The sequence below is a fragment of the Carica papaya genome, chromosome 6, assembly GCF_054855325.1.
Source record: "Carica papaya isolate Zhongbai chromosome 6, ASM5485532v1, whole genome shotgun sequence".
Classification (NCBI taxonomy): domain Eukaryota; kingdom Viridiplantae; phylum Streptophyta; class Magnoliopsida; order Brassicales; family Caricaceae; genus Carica; species Carica papaya.
In genome coordinates, this window is record NC_142314.1 from 36,062,293 (window position 1) to 36,086,123 (window position 23,831).

The following is a 23,831-nucleotide window of genomic DNA, read 5'->3' on the forward strand; positions in this document are numbered from 1 at the left end:
TATAACAACAGAGAGAAGAAAAATAAAACCCATTAAATTTAAATTAGTAGAAATCTCGTATGTTTATATAAGAGGTAACTTTTTTTTAAAAAAAACCCATATTCTAAAAAATTAAAATTTTACTTTATATATGTTATATATATATATATATATATATTTCATTTTAAAAAAAAAATTATAATGAATTTGAAACTCTATAGTTTTATATAGAATTATAACAATATATTTTAAACTCTATAAATTTTAATGAATTTGAAATGTATTATTTTAATTATATTAAAAATTAAATGTAATTAGATCAATAGTAAATTTTTAAAATGAGTTAAACATTAATCCATCATTTGATAAAGTTGATCAATTACTTACCTAACTTTTAACTCAATTTGTTAAAAAAGGCCTAGTAAATATATATATATATATATGTGTGTGTGTATATATATATTAGGTAGGGTTTTTGGCTTTCTTCTTGTACCAAACATGTACTTAAAGTACACATTATTGAAAATAATAGTGTTTGGTTTAAGATGTGTATGAAGTAGGAGAATGAAATTGATTTGTGGTTGGAAAAATGAGAGTGAAATTTTAGGTGGGTCTTAATCTTAATTGCTTGTTGATATATATAAACACACACACACATATAGATATATATATATATATATATATATGTGTGTGCTTAAGATTAAGAATAATTCCTTTCACTGTTTGAAAAGTTGGTCATCCTCTAAGACAAAAAAGAAAGAAAGAAAAATTAAAACTTACATGTTTCCAAACAAGGACTAAAAATTTTACTTGTTTCCAAATAATTAAATTTTAATGACTTATAAATTTTATATAAAATTAAATATAATTTATGAATTGGGTTTTAATATACCGTATAAGTTAATATATATACTATAAAATTATATAATATGTGAAAAAAAAGAAAAAAAAATACCCAAATGTTTTTTAATTTTATAAGTAAAGAAAGAGTCTTTAATTAATAAATTAAAGAGTGTTTAATTGTTTGCAAATTTACATTTTTTATGCAACACATTTAACCTTTTTAACTAAGTTAGATATATATATATATATATATATATATATATATATAAACACATAAACACTTACAATAAATAAAATGGGAAAATTTTGAGATTAAAATGTAAAAAAAATTGGTCTTTTAACTGTAACTGTCTAAATGTCTCAAGAACAGTAAGCATTTGAAGTAGTTTTCAAAGCATACATTTTCCAGATTTCAGCAGCAAAAACTGGAGGGGTCCATTTTTTGTGATTAATCAAAAGTTTTTTCCTTTAAAATAATTGGAAAATAACCAAACAGGCCCTTACTTCCTCCATCTCCATGTGTTATTGTTGTTGTTATTATTATAATTATTACGGGGGGGGGGGGGGGGGGGGGGAAGAAAAGAAAAATTAAAGGAACCTCCTTTTCTCTCTCTCATTTTCTCTCTCATTTTCTCTCTCATCCAAACACACAATTTGTCTTGTTCCTTCATGGGGTGGGTGGTGGTTTTCTGTATGTACTCCATAAAAAATGAGGCAACAACAAGACCTGCAAAAACCCAAAATCAAAAAATAAAAAAGGAAACACCTTTGTCTTTTTTATTATCTTTCCATGTGAATATTTGATCATTTCCCCCTTTCTCTCTCCCACAAAAAAAAAAAAAAAAAAAGAAAACGAGTTTTAGAAGAAGAGGGAAAAAAAATGTACGAGTGACGATAATTTTGTATGAGATCACCTCCTTTTCTTTTGATTTATCTACACTGTGTCAGAGGAGAAGGGGAAAAAAAGGGTAAAGAGATAGAGGCTGTCTGGAAGATCTAATTATAATCAGAAGGAAAAAAGGAGGAGGAGGAGGAGGAGGAGAAGAAGAGAAGGTAGATTTGTATATAGATAAATAGTTTCTGGAGAATGAATGGTCTTACCCATCTCGAACCAGATTATTCTGAGTTTGTTGAGGTTGATCCCACTGGAAGATACGGCAGAGTACTACGCTTCTCTTTTTCTCTTTTCTTTCTTTCTGTGCCTTTCTTTTCCTTTGTCTTTTCATTTTTCTGGGTTTTGATTTTTGGTTTTTTGGATGGCAGTACAATGAAATTCTCGGCAAAGGAGCTTCAAAGACAGTGTAGGAATCTGAATCCCGCAAGTCCCAATTCATGTCATTTCAGATTTGTGCAGTCCTTTTCGCTTTCCCCCTTTTATAGAAAAAGCTTGAATTTTTGCAGACACCCATTTCAGCTTTTTGAAAAAAATTCGTCTCTCTTGTGATTTTCAATGAGTTTTGGATACTGGGTGGACGGGTAATTTGTGAATTATTGATTTTTTGTTTCTGGATTCTGATTTTTTGATTGCAGTTATAGAGCATTTGACGAGTATGAAGGCATCGAAGTTGCTTGGAATCAGGTAAAGCTTTATGATTTCTTACAGAGCCCTGAAGATCTTGAAAGGCTCTACTGTGAGATCCATCTCCTCAAGACATTGAAGCATAAGAACATTATGAAGTTTTATACTTCCTGGGTTGATACCGCAAATAGGAATATCAACTTTGTGACAGAAATGTTCACTTCTGGGACTTTGAGACAGTAAGAAATTTTGAAACAAAATCGAATCCCCATTTTTATCATGCTTTATATCTAGTTTTTCTTTACTTACATCCTTATTGACCCATATATATGTGCCTTCTATAGGTATAGGCTAAAGCACAAGAGAGTCAACATTAGAGCAATTAAGCATTGGTGCAGGCAGATCTTGAGAGGACTACTTTATCTTCATAGTCATGATCCTCCTGTGATTCATAGAGATCTTAAATGTGACAATATTTTTGTCAATGGCAACCAAGGAGAGGTGAAGATTGGCGATCTTGGCCTTGCTGCAATCCTCCGAAAATCCCATGCTGCTCATTGTGTTGGTAGGTATAATCCCACTGAAATCTTCTAGTATTGATCACTTAAGTAGAAGAAGATAGTTGCTTGATTCATCTTATCTTGTGAATATTTTACCATATGATGGCATACCCAATTTGAAAGGTGAGAATTAGGAGGTGGGTTTTGGTTGGTAGATTGATTTGATGAAAGATGAATCAGATATAGTAGATTTAAGTTTGTGTCTCATTTCTGTATTGTTCTTTGTCCAGGGACACCAGAATTCATGGCTCCAGAAGTTTATGAGGAGGCATATAATGAATTAGTTGACATTTATTCATTTGGGATGTGCATTTTGGAAATGGTGACCTTTGAATATCCGTATAGTGAATGTACTCATCCTGCTCAAATCTACAAGAAAGTTATATCTGTAAGATGTTTCTCTTAGATGATTGTGCTTTTCGGTTTAATCCCTTTTCGCGAAAAGACCAAAATTTCATTTTACATGCTTAATCACTTCAGGGTAGAAAACCGGATGCTTTGTACAAAGTGAAAGATCCCGAAGTTAGGCAGTTCGTAGAGAAATGCTTGGCAACCGTGTCCCTTAGGCTCTCGGCAAGGGAATTGCTCGATGACCCTTTTCTTCAGATTGATAGTTGTGGATCAGACTTTAGACTTGTAGATTATGGAAGGGAAATAGAGGATATAGGTCCTCTCGTAAGGCAACCTTACCTTGAACGACATCACAGTGACAATTGTTTTAGTAGTGGATACTCGAATGGTTATGGTTACGAAGGCCAAAACGAATGGGGATATCATCAGGCTGAGATTGAACCGAATGGAATTGAACTCTTCGAGTATCACGATGATGAGTCCTCTGCAAATGTTGATGTAACTATAAAAGGGAAAAAAAGAGATGATGGTGATATTTTCTTGAGGCTCAGGATTGCTGATAAGGAAGGTGAGGATTTGCATGCATTACTTTCGTTTGACTTCTCTTTGTTTTATTCGCTTTTCCATGTGGAGATCAACTAGACTACTTGTTTTCTCTCCTTGTAGGTCGAATCCGGAATATATATTTCCCATTTGACATTGAAACTGATACAGCACTGACCGTGGCAACCGAAATGGTTGCAGAGCTGGATATAACTGACCAGGATGTCACGAAAATAGCAGACATGATTGATGGGGAGATTGCGTCATTGGTACCTGAATGGAGGCCAGGGCCTGGAATCGAGGAAACACCTCGTTTTGCGAATCAAACCTTCTGTCACAACTGTGCTTCCAACCGAACTTCTAACGGTTCCCTAATGGATTTTCTGTCCAATAATCCAGGAACCAAGAACTTACAGCTCCTTCAATGTTGTAGAAACGGATGTGCTTCAATGCATGGCCGTTTTGAGGAGATTACTTTCCAAGTTGATGAATCGGAGGATCATGTGGCAGAGAATGCAAAAGCTTTGTCAATCCAACCAGATTGCTTGCCTTATGAGGAAATCTGGGATCAGCAGGAAAGCCGGGAACTTAGTTCAGTGGACTCTGGACAGAACCATTCTGACGAAGAATATGAAAAGTTGGAAAGATCCGAATTAGTTAATGATGAGAAAGAGATACCAATGCTGAGCAAAATCAAAACCAATTCAAGAGATTCAATCAGGCACTTGACAGGTTCGCGATCATTCTCAGCTGCTCCTTCATTATATTGTGATCCCTCGAACGATCATGATAATGAAGTCCAGCATGAGTTGCGTTGGCTCAAAGCAAAGTATCAGATGGAACTGAGAGAACTGAAAGATCAGCAACTAGGACTCGTGTCGAAATCCTCAACTTGGAGCAATAATGAAAACAAGACAAGTTATTACTCGGTGCCTGACACATTGCAAGGAGGCAGTAATGTGGAGCTTTTTGGTTCGAAATGCCAGTGCAACGAGAATAGTAGCTGCCCCGGTTCGGAAACCCTAAGGGTCCGAAATTGTGAGGCGTTTCCGGAGTCTCCAAGAACAGAGTATATGGTTACTGCCAAGAGTTTCTTCACTGGGTCATTGCTTCCAAACTCACTTCACAGAACAACATCCCTCCCAGTTGATGCTGTTGATATATAAGTTTATATTATATTTAGGGATCTCCTTGATTCTTTTGAGCATTCCTTACCTTTATAGAGGCTGTAAAATTATCAGTTCCAACTCCTTTTTGATATGAGGCAATATCAGAATCGTACTTCAAATATACTCTATTTACTTTCATCATCTCTTCTCTCTTTCTCTCAAAATTTCACTAGATTGAGAGTTAATGTTTAAAAGATTTGGAAGTTTTCTTAGGAAACAAATCATGATGAACTAAAATAAAAGATATGGATTCTTAGTTTGTTGTGACACTCCAATTAAGGTTATCGTGAAATATACCTAATAATTCGTTAGAATAATATTTAACTTAATAACGGTAGTCTCACAAATAAACAAACTAATGATTAAGTTTTAGGTTCTATTGAACTCGTAATTTGTATATGATTATGAAATATAACGGTACGATCATGAATTCGTTGACACCCTGATTAAGATCGTCATGACTCGTTAAGATAAAATCTAACTTGATAACGGTAGTCCCGCTAACAAACAAATCAATGAATTAAGTTTTAAATTCAACTGAATTTATAACGTGTAAACACAATATAAAAATTAAAAGATACTGGCTATAACGAAATCTTGTTAGGATAAAGTCTAACTTGATTACGGTAGTTCTACTAATAAACAAATCAATGAGTTAAGTTTTAGATTCAACTGAATTTATAACGTATAAATAAAATATAAAAATTAAAAGATACTGACTATAACAAAATCTTATTAGAATAAAGTCTAACTTGATAACGGTAGTCCCACTAACAAACAAATCAATGAGTTAAGCTTTAAATTCAACTGAATTTATAACGTGTAAACAAAATATAAAAATTAAAAGATACTGGTTATAACGAAATACACATTATGATTCGTTTGGACGAAATCTAACTTGATAACGGTAGTTACACTAATAAATAAACTAATGAGTTAAATTACTGGTTCCAATAAACTCGTGACCTATAAACAAAGTATAAAAACTATAAAAAAAAATTAGTCATTACGAGATATATATCATAACTCGCTGGTGTGAAATTTAACTTGATAACGTTAGTTTCATTAACAAATAAATTAATAAATTAAGTTCTAAAAAAACTGATTATCATGAAATATACACCAAGACTCGTTAAAACGAAATTTATCAGCAATTCTACTAATAACAAAATTTGATAACGATAGTTCCACTAATAAACAAATTATTGAATCAAGTTCTAGATTTCACTGAACTGATAACTTGTAAATAAATATAAAAAGTAAAAAAAAAATTGATCATCACGAAATACACATCACGACTCAATTTAGATAAAATTTAACTTATAACAGTAGTTTCGCCAACAAATAAACTAATGAGTTAAACTTTGAATTACAGCGAACTTAGCACCTATAAACAAAGTAAAAAAATTAAAAGAAATTAAGTATTACGAAACATACATCATAACTCGTTAAAACGAAATCTAATTTAAACAAATTAATGAATTAAGCTCTTAAGTTTTACTAAACTCGTAACTTTTAAATAAAATATAAAAATTTTAATGGTTTGAAAATATATGGGATACATTAATATGAAGGGAGGAAAGTGGTGATCTTGCATAATAATTACATAAGCAATAAATTGGTCTCCACAAAGTCAATTGCAGATGTTAGTATGTACCGAGTGTAAACTCTTTTTATTATTTGTCCATTCATTTTTATAAATTTTATCATGCAATCGTTATTCTGAATTTATATCTGATACTCATTTATCTTAATTAATATTTGAGATGTCAGGTGTGGTATTAGAATTAGAGCGGAATTTCGCATATCAAATCCCTTGGCTCGAGGCCTTAGTTAGATGAACCCTTACCCAAACCATACCTCTATCTGCCCAATCACAACCAACCACTTCAAATCTCATATAGATATATATATATATATATATGTATGTATATACACATTTTAAAACTATCATACCAATTATTCTTTGATTCCATGGGTAATAATATTTTGTCATATTGTGATTTTGAGTTATGAAATGTTCACATTGTCTGTTTTTCTTAAAAAAAAAATAAAAAATTATGTCCTTATAATTATACAATGGAAGTGATACTATCTATTGTCGTTACAATTTTATTTTAATTTATTTTTTATTATAATTTTTACTATATTTTGTTATTATTTATTTATATTAATTTGAGTATAATATTAATGGGATCGACGATGATTAATGGTGAAAACAATGGTAAATTAATGTGTAAAAATTGTAATAAAATATAACCAAAAAATATTATAAAGTAATTTGAAATGAAATATATATAGATACAGAGATATATACATACTGCTATATATATATATATATATAAATGTGGAGCCCACAGTTAATGCCAACGTATCAGTCCAAGCAGATAAGCTTTTTGCTTTTTTTAAACAAATTGAGGGGCCCACAGAGAATCAGACAACCATGTTCCATGCAGTTCTAATCTACATGCAGTTGTGGGTTAACCCACATGGACTCATAAATATCACCGGGTCCCACAAACTGACTTTTTTTTGTTTTTTTGTTTTTTTAATAACATCAACTTTATAATTAATATAATTCTTCAAATTAATATAAAATATAAAACTCCCATCACCAACTCCTTTATACATATATATACATACACACACACACACACACACACATATATATATATATTGTACCGGTGAGTACTCTTTTTTGTACTAAGCAACCATCATGATCTCTAGAGTTATCTTTGATTAAGAAATTTTTAATTACAATAAGAATATGGAACTTTTTTGAAATTTCTATGTATATATATATATATGAATATGCATATATGAAAGTATATAGCTACATATGTATACTTGTTTTTGTATAGTTCTAATTGGGTACGAGAAAATTTATAAAAAATAAATACTAAAAAATTACATTTTTCAAAATTATATTTATATATGTAAAAAATAGTATATTATTTTGGTTTCCTAATATATAAAAGTTATAAAATAAATGTGCTTTCATATATGTACATAACTTATAGATACATATACAATTTAATATTTATATTTTTATTAAATTATCATATATAATTCATTAATCAACTTACCATTTTAGCCCATTATTAATAAAAAGGTTTATCACATTAGTGGGTGTATATTGCAAATATATATATATATATGTGTGTGTGTGTGTATATATATATATATATATGAATTACATAGTGATTATATTAAAATTTGTACCAACAAGTACTCCTTTTTGTACTCATTGGAGACTAGTCATGGTTTACCAACTTGATAAAGAAACTTGATTTGGCAAAACAAGTTTATTTAATTACTTATAAAAATGAAATACTTATAAGTGGGTAACAAAAAGTGGAGGCCAACTCATGGTTTTAAAATTTTGCCAACCTTTTATTTGTAAAAAAAAAAAAAGAAAGGAAGGAATTACGTGTATTATACTATCATTATATGTATATATATAACTAATATCAATGTGGGTTCTTCATATATCTATCTATATATACATATATATATGTATATATAGATTGTGGGATCTTGTCAATGTCAAATTATTTTTGGTGGTGGGGGGGAAATCTTGGTTAAAGTAAGTAAAATCAAGAGTATACTTTGGCATGTAATATATGTGATATTCTTCCACAATACTAAAATATGGTTGATTTACTAGCAAGCATGTAATATATGTGTATATATATATATATATATGTATATATACACATATATACACACACATATATATATTCCTTTGGCATTTATACAATTGAAACAATAAAGTGAGATCAAATAAGAATTAGTTACCATAATTATAATTTAAAAATAAAAAAAAAAGTTAATATAAATATATTTTTTTAAAAAAATAGTAATTTACACACACACACACACACGTGTAGATAAACATTATATAACTTTTTGAAAAAATTTATAAAAAAAAAAAAAAAGAAATCAGGATAAGATTGCAATGACGACGATAATGACGTCAATTATTAATTATTATTATTATTATTTAATAATATTATTATTACAACAGCCATGACGGCATACGATGAGGGAGCGGAAGGATTTGTTCTTGTTGGGTCATAAAAAAGTTTTTGCTTTTTTACAAAAACTCCTTTTTGAATGAAAAAGACAAACATAATTACTACTTTTTATTTTCACGAATTTCAACTTTTTAATATCTAAAATTATGAAATATGGATTGTAAATAGTAACTTAAATAATATAATATTATATTTCATTTCTCGAAATAAAATATATTTTTACTACAAATCTCAATAAAAAGATTTACGAGATTGAATTACACGTAAAATTTGATCAGAAGGTCAGCGAACAATGATTTAAAAAAAAAAAAAGAATTCTCAATTCATTTCTGTAAGTGGAAGGCAAAAAAAAAAAATGATTGATTAAAATTTTATCGAGTCTAACTTATAATGATTTATTTATTAAAGAATGACTCTGGTTATCGAATGTCGAGAACAATTTACATAAACATAGATTGAATTTCTAATCTATTATTCTATCAAAGAAGTTGGTATTTGTTTTTTTTCTTTTTTTTTTTCATTTTTAAAACGTATTCGTGATTCAATTTGATCACGCAACCCAATTCTTAATTCTACTGAATCAAATATTATAAATTGGGTACTGTCAGTACGTAGTACATTTACAAATACGAAAAAGACGAACTCTACGTACTTATCGAGATTTCAATTGTGACTAAATGCAATCTCGGTGGTTGATACAAGCAAGAGTTGAATATTGCCTTGCATCACAGACAGATAACTAAGAACTCCCTACTTTAAAAGGAATATCAGAGACTTTTGTAAGTAGGGCAAAAGATACCCCAACAATCACCACCAATGCATCTATGCCCTACACTAAATGGAATACCAAATGGACAAGAAAGAATAAAACAAAACAACTTGAACCTTATTTATAATGTTAAGAAACACCTGGTGTTAGGCACAAATCCACAATTGTGATGATAGAGACAAGAGTCAAATTCTACATGTTATATTTCATAGTATTTCAGTTGTTTAATATAGTAACTGAACTATTCCAGAATGCTAAACTCAAAGTTACTGAATTGCCATCGGTGACTCGGCTCTGAGGGATTACAGTAGAATCCTATTCCTAATCCTAATGCAAATTTAATAGCTGAACAAACAGATACAGTTATCAAATGGGTAGAAACCGGGTAAAGCGGTAACACATGTAAATGAGTCGTCGAAAATATTACCTCCAGGAACAAGGAAACTTGTGGATCTGAGCGTAGGAATCTGCGTATTTGCCTTCTGTGATCTTGAGAATAATCTGAAAGTAACAGAATCCTTGGTCACCAGATCATAGCTGTCAACAATCATTGATCTTGTATAAGTAGTAATTTTAAGAGAAAAAAGATTAAAGCACAGGTTCAGATAACTAAACCAAACTTTGTTGATAGTTTCTGGTTTCAACTCATGAAGAAGAAGAAAAAAAGAAGAAGATGAATTCGGGTTAGATCATGTTGTCTGCCTTATCGGTGAAAATAATGAAATAGGGGCAATAGAACATAAAACTACATTTGCACATTCCTAAAAAAGAAGTCAAGTGAGATATCGAAGCGGAAAATCTTTAAGAATAGCTTAATGTAGTTTCTTATCCTGCCATTTTTCTCAAAGTGGAGATTAGATAAAGCAACCCCGTTAGTGATGGCCCAGGAGTCTTCTCACTTTGTTCGCCATCCAACACAGTCGTAGTTCACAAAAAAGAGAGCAATGACTGAAAATGGAAAACATGCATCAATTACAGGAACCATGAAAATAATGCTCAGAAGAACAAATATCAGTACAACTTGAGATTTCCCGAACAAGGAAAATGACTTGTATATGTCACAGCCAACAATTGCTTCGGAAATTAATATTCTGAATGCCTAACAATCAAACCTTACAATATATTCAGCCAGTATCCCAAGAGAACAAAGGAAAATATTAATATTGATCAAGTGGCAGCTTATTGAAGTCATTTTCTTTTTCAAACAAATCATGTAAATAATCTGGAATGTAAGGAAAGCATTCATTTAGTTACTGCTTCTACCATATATGTGCACAAGCAACACCTCAAAAGACATAATCCTTTGTCTACGAGTATAGAATTGTTCTTTTTAAACCCTATAACTTTACAAACTTGGGCCAGCATAATACCATTGGGCAAATTGTATGGCAGCCTGAATCTTAGCACAGCGTAAGCAACTTTATCTATACAAGTGTCAAAAAGGATTTCAAATGCATTTCCGATTCACATCTTTAGGGCAAAGTACCAGAGATAAATTCTTATAAAGGCCTCAAAAGTGGATAATCTTCAAGAAGTTCACGCTCTGACAGTGTGTCATTCTCATTTTGAGGGGTCCATAGCACTTCAACTGCCTGCATGATCATGAAAGAGGTCTCAGCAACAAAATCACCAAGGCAAACCCATGGAAATACCCCTTTATCAACGAAAAATAGACACGATGTAACTTTATTGCATTGGAAAAAAACTATGCTATCGCCCTCCTCCCTTTCAGTGTATTATTACGGAGAAAGGATTAATATTTGTTCTATTCTTTTAGTAAATTACAAACCACAAATAAGGGACATTTCTCTACTTACTAGTATTTTGCTTGCTGGAATGGCACCAAGCTTTTGCAAAGCTTCCCTTAAGTCTCCACTGCCATTTATAGTGGGTAATTTATGCACCCCTTCTGCAGCCACCAAGATTGTAATCTGAAAAATGAGAAACTTGAGATAAGTAAACTGAAAGGTGACAATAATTAGAGCCAGAAAAGGCTAGGCAAGACAAGTTCCTAATCTTCATGCCAATTAAATCTCAATATTAACTAATTCATGAATAACCTACACATTAAATATGAAGCACCCGGTTAGGTTACCACTCTTGTATTAAGAAAATTAGAGAACTGATGTAAATATCTTGACACATGAAAGTGAATCATTTTCTTCAGTTAATACTTAGAGGAATCTTTTTCTTACAAAAAGTGATTGAGGGAGTACTCATCAATCTTCAAATCGATGAAGCTAAAGGTTCATTGATTGGATTAGTTATCATTTTGAGACTGTTGGTTACAGCCCTTGTTTTTGTTTGAAGGTTACCCTCTTTAATTTGATGAAGATTTTGAGGACCTAACTAACATCTTGACTTACATGTAAATTCTCCTTTTGTATTAGGCTGCCACTCCCTTGATGTCTTGTTAATACATTCTCGTCTTTACAGAGGCTTTTTTGATAGCATAGAAGCAGGAAAAGTTCACAAGGTGCGAAATGATATACTATTAATTTACAAAGGCAAACCTTTTGACTTTTGTGCCCTAATTTGAGCAGTACACCCTTTTCCTACTACATATTAAGCTTTCACATTGCAATGTATACTTCTTATCCAATTTTCCCCATGCTTATACGAGCACCAAGCTGAAGCTAAAAAATATAGTTCAGAATGTCTTCTCACAAGAAAAATTTCCCATTTAAGATTCAAGTTCCCATTAGCAATAGCTGTAACTTCTGAAATAAGGCCTTACCACAATATACTCATTGCTAAATCCACTGGCTCTTTTAATTGTGGAGCTTTGTCTTTTGATGTTGTTCACATTGACAAGAGTCTCTTCATCAAACTTTCCCCGTTCTTCAATAGAAAGTTGATTAAAGCGTTTCTCCCCATCCTCAATGCTCCATTTCACATCTACCTGAAAAGAATGCCACAAGTAAACTAGAATGTCATTGGCAATCATGGAATCTGATTGAAATTTGTTCACAATGGATAAACAAAAAAAAAAATAGTGTAAGATCAATTGCAAAGGCAGAAGAGAACCATTGTCCACAAAGAGTACATCCAATTAAAGAGACAAGAACAAATAGCATGTATCTGAAACTACACCCTTTCGTAGTAGGAACAGTAAATATTAATTAGTCCCATGAAAAACTTGAACAAATAGGTTCTATGCATTGAAGAAATGGTTCTCTTATTTATTATTATTATTTTGTGTTAATAAAGGACATCCAACTACTACACCAAGATAATGAAGTGTGCATCGGGGACTTCTTTTTTTTTCCGTTTTCAAAAGGAAAAAAAAAGTTGGAAATAGAATATGGACATGAAATACATGTGCATATCTCTTCAGTAATTACTCACCAAAGATGTGGTGAAGTGGAGGCTTTCACTATGAATTTTTTCAAATCTAAAGAAGCAGTTTCATTGAAGACTTAAAAGTAGGTTATGGGAGAGCAAGCTTGAGGTCTCATATCTCCTTTGCCTTGATAAACACAAATTTTCCTTATAGAACAGAAGAAGAACATCTTTATAGATGCATCCGTTTCACTTGGATGAAGCAGATAATGCACCTACCATTTTCTCGCACAATTTGGGACATAAGTAGTAGGTGCTTCCAGATTAGTGGAGATCGCTTGAACAAAGTTAAAAGACAAATGGATACAATTTCTTTTCTTAATTTTTGTCTAAATTCCTCTTCCTCCTTTTGTTTCTAAATTCAAAGTTGACCAACTAATTCTTATTCAAGGTTATAGAACAAGAAGGCTTTCGGTTAAGCTTATAAGGTGGTAAACAGAGGCTTATAAACTTTTGGTAATAGCATTTTGAAATTTTTTACATTTTTGGCAAACGCCAAAGAGCATATAAGTCATAGATTATAAGTTTGTCATTCTTTTTTTTTTTTTTTTCCAAAAAAGAAAAGTTTATAAGCTCTTTTAGCAGAGCAGAGTGCAAGCTCCAGGATGGAAGTTCCCTTGCAAATAAGGTTTCTGGAGCTTATTCTTGTAATCAACATGTTCTTCTTACATAAATGGAGCCCTGTTGAATTACTTTGCTTCATTAAAATAAAAAAGTATTTTCCCCTTTAAAAAGGAAGTGTACTATTACTAGGGAGCTTTGCATCTATGCACAAGAAAATAACTAAGTTTGCCTATTTAAAAGAACAGGTGCTGATATTGTGATACAGACAAAATGTTCAACATAGTAGCAGTTAACTTACAAATGAATAACCAGAGATGCAATAGTCAGGGTGTCGGAGCAATGCTAGTGTTGTCTCTGCAAAGGTAGGAAAAGATGAGTAATGATATTAGACACTTCTGAATCTGTACAAATTCTGATAACTGGCTTATCAAGCTTTGCCTTTGCAACCAAAAGAAACTGCGACATGTCATCTCAACTGCAATCCAATTTGGCTTTGTTTTATATCTTCATGATAGAAAAGAACAAATAACAGAGTGGCAATACGTTCTTACAGGTATATTTCCTTACACCACAAACACGACAGTTTATGGTTGAAGAAACACACACTTTTGCTTTGGTTTCAAACACCTTTTACATTTGTCTTCCAATTTCCAAGTGTCCACTTTTTCATATATGTCATAGCATTGATGTTCTCAAGAACTAGTAACAAGAAAATGAATACCATATATGCTTTTACCAAGAAGGCATTTACTTGCTTCACACAAAATGAAAAGTCCAATGCATCTCAACTTTGTTTTGCAGAAAAAAAAAACTAAGTAATCAAGTAAAAATTGCAGTATAAGAGAAAGGCAATGTACTCCTGGATCATATCTCAAAATTCACTGATATGCTTTACCTAACAATGAAAAGCTACAGGAGCAAAAGCTTATGGCTTACCTGTTAATATGTAGCTCAGACCAGCTGGGCTAGATGTATCTGCAATTTCAGCAATCCGGTTAAGATCCCTTTGAAGAGTACGCCCAGAACCCAATAATCCAACCTACCAAAAGATGAGAAAAAAGAAAATCCTTGAACTACATATTGTGTCATAAAAGAATTGCAGGATTAACTACATTAACAATTAAAATAGCATTTAAAAACACTTCCTCATCATGCATTAACAATTCAACAAGTTTAATAGAAGCGCCTATAACTTGAATGAAAAATCAGCCTCCATCACTTTCAACATGGAATCCAGCTACAACTGATTGGAGCCCAGGCTTCCATCCAGTGTTGAGAATTTAGCAAATAACATAGAAGCACCTAACTTGAATGAAAGTCATGCATATATTCCTTCAACATAAAATCTCATTACTAGGTAATGGAGCCTCAACTTTCGCATAGCATTCTATTTTCCAGTCCCTTGTAAATTTCCCTTTCGCAAAACTCTGCAACCTAGCCATTTACTGTTTTCTCCTTGGACATCAGGTGGTTTTCTATTTAGTGTCCAGACTAGACTGCAGCCAGTTCCTGGAAGTAAGGGATATCATCATCCAACCATGACAAAGATTTCCAGTAATTAGGAAAAGAAAAAACTATGCTGGTAACTTGGTATATTGTGTCCTAAATGGGTTTCTCTCTAATTTTGACTCTGGTGTGGTCGGGCCAGTTTTAAGGAGTTGTGTAAAAAATTTCAGCAGCTTCTATGCCAACTTCCACAACACAATAGTGGGGCTATAAGAAAAAGAAAATGGCACATAGCAACTGAAACAACAATGGTCAACTGAACCACCATGAAGTGAAACATAAGGACACTAGTTTTCCATAAGCAAGAAACTGCATATTCACAGCTAACAAATAGATAGCATTAAGGCCAGAGAAACCCAAAAAAATCCATGGGAATCTCAATTCTCAGCCTTCCTATCCCAGCCACGTCTAACCCACCACCACGCTTCGAGTCACTGAACAAATAAGACCAACTAGATGATGAATACGAATACAACAAGCTTGATTACGAACTAGACTTAAACGAATAGCACGAAAACAATGATAATACAATGAATAAGACGAACTCCGTCATGGCTGCCATGTCAATCTGGACAAAGACCACAATGAAAAAAATGAGCTTCCCCCTTCTCCTGCAGGACCTAACCAAACACTAAATTAAGATTGCACATCAAGAACAACCCCAATAAAGCTGCAGCTATGACAGTTTTTCAACAAATCCAGGAATTCCATATTGCTCCTGCCATACCCTCCAGAGGGTTCTCCCGGTTTTCCTTAATAGAGAAACTAGAAACAAGTTGGGTAAGCCTTTGCATGCTTTGAAGCTCATTTAACTACTCTTTCGGGTGCAGATCTTTTCTCCCCCTTTTTTTTTTAAAAAAAGGAACTCGCTTGGTGGGTGGTCTACCGACCAACTTTAACCTCGTTGTAAATAGCAAGGAACCATGGGACCTTAACAAGGATGAGTGCCACCGCTCTTGGGCTCTTGGGTCATAGATGTTTAACACTGAGTTTAAAAGACCCTGTACATGGTTTGGTGATGCAGTGCATTTAAAGGGTTTAACGGAAGATTTGAAGAGCTAGTTAGAGGACAGATTGCCTCCATCACTGGTGATTGGACTGAAGCAATGTATAAACAAGAAGAATAACCATTTCACCCAATTAAAATTCTTAGAACATACAAATCCATATTCTATCTACATAAAAAAGAAAATAACTTAAAAAACAGAAGTATCAATCTCATTCCATACAAGACAAAAACCTATTCATAAAATAAAACTCAAACACAAATTCAATTATCATACCTGGAGCTTGAGGACGCTAGTCTTCTCCGCAGCAGTAAGAACACTACTCTCCGACCGATCCGACAAGAACCCTGAAACCAAAACAAACGCCGCAAACCCCACCAATATCAAAAACAAGCTCGACCCAGCACCCACCCCGACCCCAACCGCCGGCCCCACGTATATCCCGCCACCACCGCCGAAAAACGGCGACGGTCCATAATACGGCGCCGAGTACGAAAAACTCGCCCCACCGCTCGTACGAGGAACCGAGTAACTCCTAGATGACGACGATGACGACCGCGATGAAAATGACCCGCCCCCAATCCTCCCGCCCGACGCAGCCAAAGCCGAGCTTGGATCGTACATCAATAACAAACCTAATAGAACAGCAGCTATTGCAGGTCTCTTCAAAGAACCCAAAATCTTCCAGATTGTTCCGACGATTAACTCAAGTGGGTTCTTCGTTTTTTCGTCATCCAACGAGGTGGAAGTCGAGGTCGACGTCCTGCTCGGGCTGGCGAGGGAGCACTCAACGGTGAGTCTGGAACAACCCTGTATCATTGAATTCAATCGTGCTGTGTATTTAAAGGGTTTAAGGAGGGGTAAATGGCGACGAATGGGTTGTTGGATGGGGAAAGTCTGCTTCCATTTCAAAGGATTGAATTCCAGCAATGAAGCAGTCGCCATGGAATTTGAAGAAGACGCACCGAAAGTGGGCGCAGTTCAGGAATTTAGAGGGGGATTGGGAGATATTTTTCGTGGGTTTGAGAAGGACTGTCGATTCTGCAATGGAGGAAAAATGGGTGATGGTGAAATTGGAAGGAGAGTTGTGGTCAGGGATGGATTTGGTTTTCTCTGCGCGGGTGAACCTCATCTTCTTCTCAAATTTTTACATGGCTTGTCGTTTTCTGCTGAGATTCTATTCTACCATGAGATGAGGCAGATTATGTCTGGTTTAGTTAATATTTTTCATATTAGAAATTAAAATATTAAATATAAACCAATATATACGTATATTATATAAATGATATAAAATTAATATCTATAATTGCTGAGAATATTAGCAATCACAGTAATATATATATATATATAATATATATAATTTTATTTTTTACTTAATAAATGAAAAAAATTTTAATGTTATATTTAATTAAAATTTATTTTATTATTATTTAATTTTTATATACTAATTTATTAAATATAAAAATTAATAAGTATTTAGTATTAATTTAAACAACAATCACTGAATGATAGACTATTAATGTGTATTATAATAATTTATTAAATTTATTTTATTTGGATTATTTTTAAATAAATAGTATGATTGTTTGAATAATTTTTAATGGTATATTATATTTTATTTTATTTTTAAATTTTTTTAAACTACTGATTTAATTGTTTTTAATTATTGAATTTTTTTATTATTATTTTATATTCATAATTATTTATTAATTCTTATTTTACTTTTAAATTTACATTTTATTTTTTTTAATATTAAGTATTAAAAATTTTATTAAAAATTATAATTTAAATTATTTTATAAGTTAAATAAATTTTTTTCTTAATATTACATACAATAAAATAAAAATAAATTAATAATTTAATTAAATATATAATTATATCATTTTATCAATTCAAATAAAATAATTATCATCATCGTACATTAATACACAATATTATAAAATATTATATAAATTTATAATTATCATCTTATGCAATTATCAAATTTTACCATACATTAATTATTTATAAAAAATAAAATAACTAAACACAGTATAAAGGATATATTTATTTTTTATTAATCTAATTATGTTAAATAAAATAATTAAATTAGTTAATATAAATCAAACATCTAACGAGACATATTTGAAAACATTAATTTTATTAATTTATTAGCCGGGCTTGCTTATCGAGATAAATTGGCCCAGAAGCCCAATCTTCGAACCCTAACCCTAATACTATAAAATCTAGGGTTTTGGCTCTCTTCTTCTTTCCTTGAGCAGCTGCCGAGTAAGTGTTTGCATCTCTGTGCTTCAAGGTAGAGTTTTGATCTGCAGAGTGTAACAATGGCGGACAAGGCAGTAACCATCAGAACCCGAAAGTTCATGACCAACCGGCTTCTGTCTAGAAAACAGTTCGTGAGTTATTCTTTTTCTATTATGTATCCGTACTTCCATTATTTCTCGAGGTTTGCTTGCTGCTTTTGTTGTTTTTATTTGGTTTTCTTGGCATGTACAGGTGTAGGTTTGAGTTGTTGTTCGTTTTTTTTTAAATTTTTGTAATATATTGAATGGAAACCCTAAGGAGAAAAGGAAGGAAACTATAGTTTTTTTTTCATTGGTCGTATCGTTTGATTTTCTTCTTTGATTTATGTTTCGTTTCTCGTTGTTCTAACGGCGTTTATTCAGATCACAGAAGAGGATAAACTATTGAATTAGTATTTAGTTTCAGTGTTGCTTACTCTTTCTAAAAAAAGGTACTTACTATTGGGTTTCGATATTACTCTGAGATCTTACTTTACAAAGGAAAGTAGGGGTTACTGAATCGTGATTTTATTATTTGTAGTTTCACTGGAATGAATTAGACATAGGGGATTGTTGTTGCATTGTTGGCTGTTTCATTTGGGTTTGTTGGGTTTTTTTTTTTTAATTTTTCTTAATTCGATTTGTTTGGTGAATGTTAAAGAACTTTGAATAAGACATGGGTTTCATTCGTGTATTTGGTTAACAATGCAGGTTATCGATGTTCTTCATCCTGGAAGACCCAATGTTTCCAAGGTAAATATTGGCTGCTTTTGAGCAGTTAATCTTGTTATCATTCAAATCCGTTCGGATTTTAATTTTTTCTAGGGTTTGTTGCTGCTTATCTTTTGAGTCTAAAGTTTGGTTACAAATGATTATTATGTGATGTAAATTTTATTGAATAGTTTAGACATATTTCCGTGTAGTAAATTTTGTTGAATATTTTATATATATTGGACAATTGATTTGTTGTTTCTCTACTGTGAAGGCTGAGCTAAAGGAGAAGCTCTCCAGAATGTATGAAGTAAAAGACCCCAATTCAATCTTTGTCTTCAAGTTCAGGACTCATTTTGGAGGTGGTAAATCCACAGGATTTGGTTTGATTTATGATTCTGTTGAGAGCGCAAAGAAGTATGAGCCCAAGTATAGGCTGATCAGGGTAATGATTCAATATTTTTTTATAAAGCCTTGTCTTTCTGCGTCGTGGTTGATAATTTTGTAAAAACTCTATTATGATTAATGTTCCAACCTTATATATTGTGTTACTTGTTGATGGCACTAAATTCTAAGTGGATTACTCTCTGAGTTACATGCTTCTTAGTTCTTATGGTGAATTTTTCTCCATCAGCCAACCACATTTGCATGCAGAGAGTGCATGTTTCCATTAGACTTGGGTTCGTTCTATTCTTTTTTGGGTTCTGTTTAGAGTCAAATTGATATTCAGATTCTTCTTATTTTCAAACTGCATTCTATTTCAGTTGCTAGCTGAATTTTTCCGCTAGGGTTGACATTGAAACAATTGACAGAAGCATTTATTGGACCAGTTATCTCCACAAATCTATCTTGTCAACTGACCTTAAGGAGAATGGTTAAACTAATTAAACTAATTACCAAGTTGTTTCCTGTTTACGTTAGTACTGCATGCAACATGGGCACAAATTAAAAATTCTCTTTATTGTCCCATAGACCTTGACGAGTAGCTTTGAAATTGTTTTTCTGAATCAGATTTATAGTGTTGTTTTGTGAGCTTCCAAATTCATGTAACTCCTAGTAATGCGACTTCACCTGGTATATCTGGGTTTTTGCTTCATATTGGTAACCGGATACGTAATTTGTTTTGCTGCTGGACGGAATGGTTACTATAATATGTTTTTTTAATTTCTTTTTTTCTTAAGTTAAACTAAATTAGATGAGTGGGTCATAGGCATTTAGCAAACTAAAGATTAACAATGTCATGGACAGAATGGACTTGATACCAAGGTAGAGAAGTCTAGGAAGCAGTTGAAGGAAAGGAAGAACAGGGCCAAGAAGATTCGTGGTGTCAAGAAGGTAAACTAAATTGCTCATTTTTCATCATAGCAATTTTCAGCCAGCCAAGTTTCTCCATGATGGATCATTTATTAACTTGGTTGTCATATTTTGTGCAGACCAAGGCAAGTGATGCTGCCAAGGGTGGGAAGAAGAAATGAGAATGTGCAATCAATACAATATGATTCGAGCTTTTTTAGTTTTCTTATCCTGTTAGGTTATGCGGAAGGGAATATTTTGATGTTTGGAATTTGTTGTGATCCGATTAGTTATATATTTATCTGGTTTTGTGTATTCTTGAGAGGATGAGTTTTTGAATATCAAGTAGTAATACATTCACCATGTTTCTGACCTTGCCATAGAAATTAAATTTTGAATGTGTGATTTTCAATTTAAGAAATGAGAATTACCTTGTTGATTCTGAAGCTTATGGTAGTCTGGTTAACAATCTTAGATGAGAACAGGTTTAGATAGGGATCTATCCTGCTTTTTACTTGTTCTAGTTTTTGTTTCTCTTTGAAGGTGGTACTTTGGTGCCTCTTTTTTACCATGTTTTTTAGTTTAGAACTATGGAACATTATGCACTTATTTGATTTGGGAATGAAAAACCAGATACAGAAAGTAAAAGGTATTAGTAGTTCATGGGAGATTGTGGGATGTAAAAATGTACATCTAAATGGAGATATATGGTGAGTTTCCATGGCATTTTGTTGATAAGAGTAGGAACTTTAATGGAGTATCTGTATTTTTTTTCTTTGAGATAAAAAGTATTTTATATATCACTAGTTACAAACACCAAGGGATTTTCAATCCTTCATTCCTAATTTCTATTGAAGTTAGTTTTAACCTCATTGAACTCTTGTATTCTCTAATGTTTGTGATTTTTTTGTGCTACTATTAACATTCTCTTAAAGGAGAACCTTACAAAAATATATAGCTCTCATTGTACCCATGTAAAGGTTTCCCATATGTGAAAATATTATTGATATGATAACATTGTATTTATTTGTGTATAAAGATTGGCATTCTCATTTTGTAATTGAAATCTTTAGTAAAATACTTAGAAAAATACATTCATAAATAATAATTTCTCTATTAAAAATATTAAGTTAGTTAAAAATTCTAAAGGAAACATGACTACTAGTTGACTATATAGAAATGACAACTTGTAGTTAAAAGCTCCAAAAAGCAATATAGAATCCATTTGTTTATATATATATACACATGTGGGTAGCTCAAATATATGTGTGTGTGTATATATATATATATATGAGCTGTAGAAAATAAATGTGGGCTAATAAAAATGGGATCATGTGGAGTCCTACTTTGCTCTCTCAATTGGAAATAATGGAAAGTGTGGAGTGAATGTTTATCCATCTAATGTCTAATGATGTGTAATCCATATCCATATATATATATATATATATATATGAAAAATAACACATTATAGAATTGTCTTATTTTTATATTTGGCAACTGGGTTTGGTGTGTTTTATATTTTAATCACTCAACTTTAACATCTCAAACTTCAAAACATGTTTTTCTTTTCCTTTTCAATTTTCTCAACTTAATCAATCCCTTAGTAAAATTTTCTCTTAAGAGTCAAAAGGTGTATTTGATCATTAATATAAATAGGAGAATATATATTCTCCTATTTATATTAATGATCAAATAATATAGAGAGCTCAAATAAAATTTTGCATTATTTTCGGGTTCAAAATATAAGATATGTTAATTTTTTTTTCAAATAGACTTTTATCACTAACATTGTAACGACTCCGGAATTTTAAACGAAATAAATCATAAATTAAGTGCAGAAGTGAAATGATTAGTTAATGTTTATATTCCTTACACAATAACTTAAAGTATCAAATAGTGTTACGAGAATTACCATTTTGAAGGAAATACAAAAAATTAAGAAAATAAATAAATCTGGCATCCTACTCGCAATCCTTTTGTAGATCAGACTTTGAATTCTAGTCTTTTTGATTTGAAATTGTTAAATAAGGAATGAGTTACACTACCCCAGTAAGAATATCACGCTACTCACCGATACAGAAATAAAAGTTGGTAAAAAAATCAAAACAACTAATGAAGCTCTTAATTAAATAAAATCATTTATCATAAATAAAATTTTTTACCATCTACTTACCATAGTGAGATTTACAAAACAACTTATAGATATAATACCATAACACAGATTATGATTTCATATGTAATCGATTTGAACAATAATTTATCATTTATCAGCCTACTGGGATCCATGGGAGTTCATAGGGATATCCCACAACGCGTGAACCATTTCTTTTAACAATTTTAATTAACAGGCCGTCTCCATACTCTATCCGGTATGAGCGTTAAACTACTAAACCTCAATATCTCGTCCGATATAAGTGCCAAATTACCAAACCTCGATACCCTGTTCACGGTAGGGGTCGTTATGTACCTGGTCTGTCTATCATCTCTCAGGATATCTAATAAGATTGTCGTTTCATCAATTCACTTAATCACACAATTTTTCGTTTTTCTTTAATCTCTATTTTTTTCGTTTCAACCGTAAACACATAAAACAAACAATACATACATTCAAAACTATAAAATCGATCAATCAGATACTATCATACATTCAAAACTATAAAATCAATCAACAGAAATAATAATAGATAATTTTCGATTCTGCCTCCATTAGTAATTCGTAATTAATTATAATATTTTTTAAATTATACAAAATACCATATTATTGTTAATTTAACTTCAATTCCATAACATAGAATATGGTGAGGGATTTCTTACTCAAATTGATGCTCGAAAAACTAAACTTGTTGACTGTGCTTACTGGTGGTCCCCTGATTCTCTAAATTTTTCTTCGGGAATTAAAACGCACAACAATTATCTATAAATATCCCAAAAAATCTCAAATTAATGTCAGAACCTATTTTTGGCCAATTCTGAAATTCTGGCACGGTGGCTACGTCGTGCTCCAGCGACGACGCTGCCGTCCGCCTCGAGATGGCTATTTTCGATTGATTTTGGTCGATTTTGGTTCAATCCCTACGAGAAAACACGTTAAGGAGTCTCGGTTGGCCCGAAAAAAATAAAAAATTGAAACTCACTGGTGGTTGGGCTCTTCGGTGCGGCGGCTTCGCCGGCTCACTTTTGTAGTTTGGTATTTTGCTTTGGTTAACCTGTAGAGAGGAAACAGTGATTATAACGTTGGAAAAATTTCGCAGAATGAGAATCGGGAAGGGCCTCATCAGATGCAGTTTTTGTAATTTTATGCTGCGGCGCTGATAGGCTTTACCCTCAGTTTCTGGCCAATCTGTCGGTCCTTTTGC

At 32.2% G+C, this 23,831-nt stretch overlaps 3 protein-coding genes across 4 annotated transcripts; 2 read left to right on the forward strand and 1 right to left on the reverse strand.

Moving 5' to 3' along the window:
• Positions 1–1,398: 1,398 nt before the first annotated feature.
• Positions 1,399–5,085, forward strand: WNK1 (WNK family serine/threonine-protein kinase 1). Of its 2 annotated transcripts, XM_088222559.1 has the most exons (7): positions 1,399–1,984; positions 2,086–2,123; positions 2,353–2,580; positions 2,686–2,906; positions 3,132–3,289; positions 3,382–3,820; positions 3,919–5,085. In XM_088222559.1, exons 1-7 carry the CDS (start codon positions 1,910–1,912, stop codon positions 4,959–4,961), a joined length of 2,202 nt encoding a protein of 733 aa, XP_088078685.1. In that variant the 5' UTR covers positions 1,399–1,909; the 3' UTR covers positions 4,962–5,085. The 2 variants fall into 2 exon arrangements, with proteins under 2 accessions (XP_088078685.1, XP_088078686.1); XM_088222560.1 differs by lacking the exons at positions 1,399–1,984; positions 2,086–2,123; positions 2,353–2,580 and having other exon boundaries at positions 2,752–2,910.
• A 5,915-nt stretch (positions 5,086–11,000) lies between these two features.
• Positions 11,001–17,380, reverse strand: LOC110826191 (myelin-associated oligodendrocyte basic protein). The gene is made up of 6 exons (XM_022056790.2): positions 16,466–17,380; positions 14,613–14,715; positions 13,975–14,030; positions 12,508–12,672; positions 11,588–11,701; positions 11,001–11,362 (listed from the first exon to the last, which is right to left on the reverse strand). The coding sequence occupies exons 1-6, from the start codon at positions 17,132–17,134 to the stop codon at positions 11,270–11,272; spliced, it is 1,200 nt and encodes a 399-aa protein (XP_021912482.1). The 5' UTR covers positions 17,135–17,380; the 3' UTR covers positions 11,001–11,269.
• A 1,046-nt stretch (positions 17,381–18,426) lies between these two features.
• LOC110826198 (small ribosomal subunit protein eS24z-like) lies at positions 18,427–20,921 on the forward strand. The gene is made up of 5 exons (XM_022056796.2): positions 18,427–18,585; positions 19,183–19,224; positions 19,457–19,627; positions 20,431–20,517; positions 20,616–20,921. Exons 1-5 carry the CDS (start codon positions 18,514–18,516, stop codon positions 20,655–20,657), a joined length of 414 nt encoding a protein of 137 aa, XP_021912488.1. The 5' UTR covers positions 18,427–18,513; the 3' UTR covers positions 20,658–20,921.
• Positions 20,922–23,831: the final 2,910 nt, after the last annotated feature.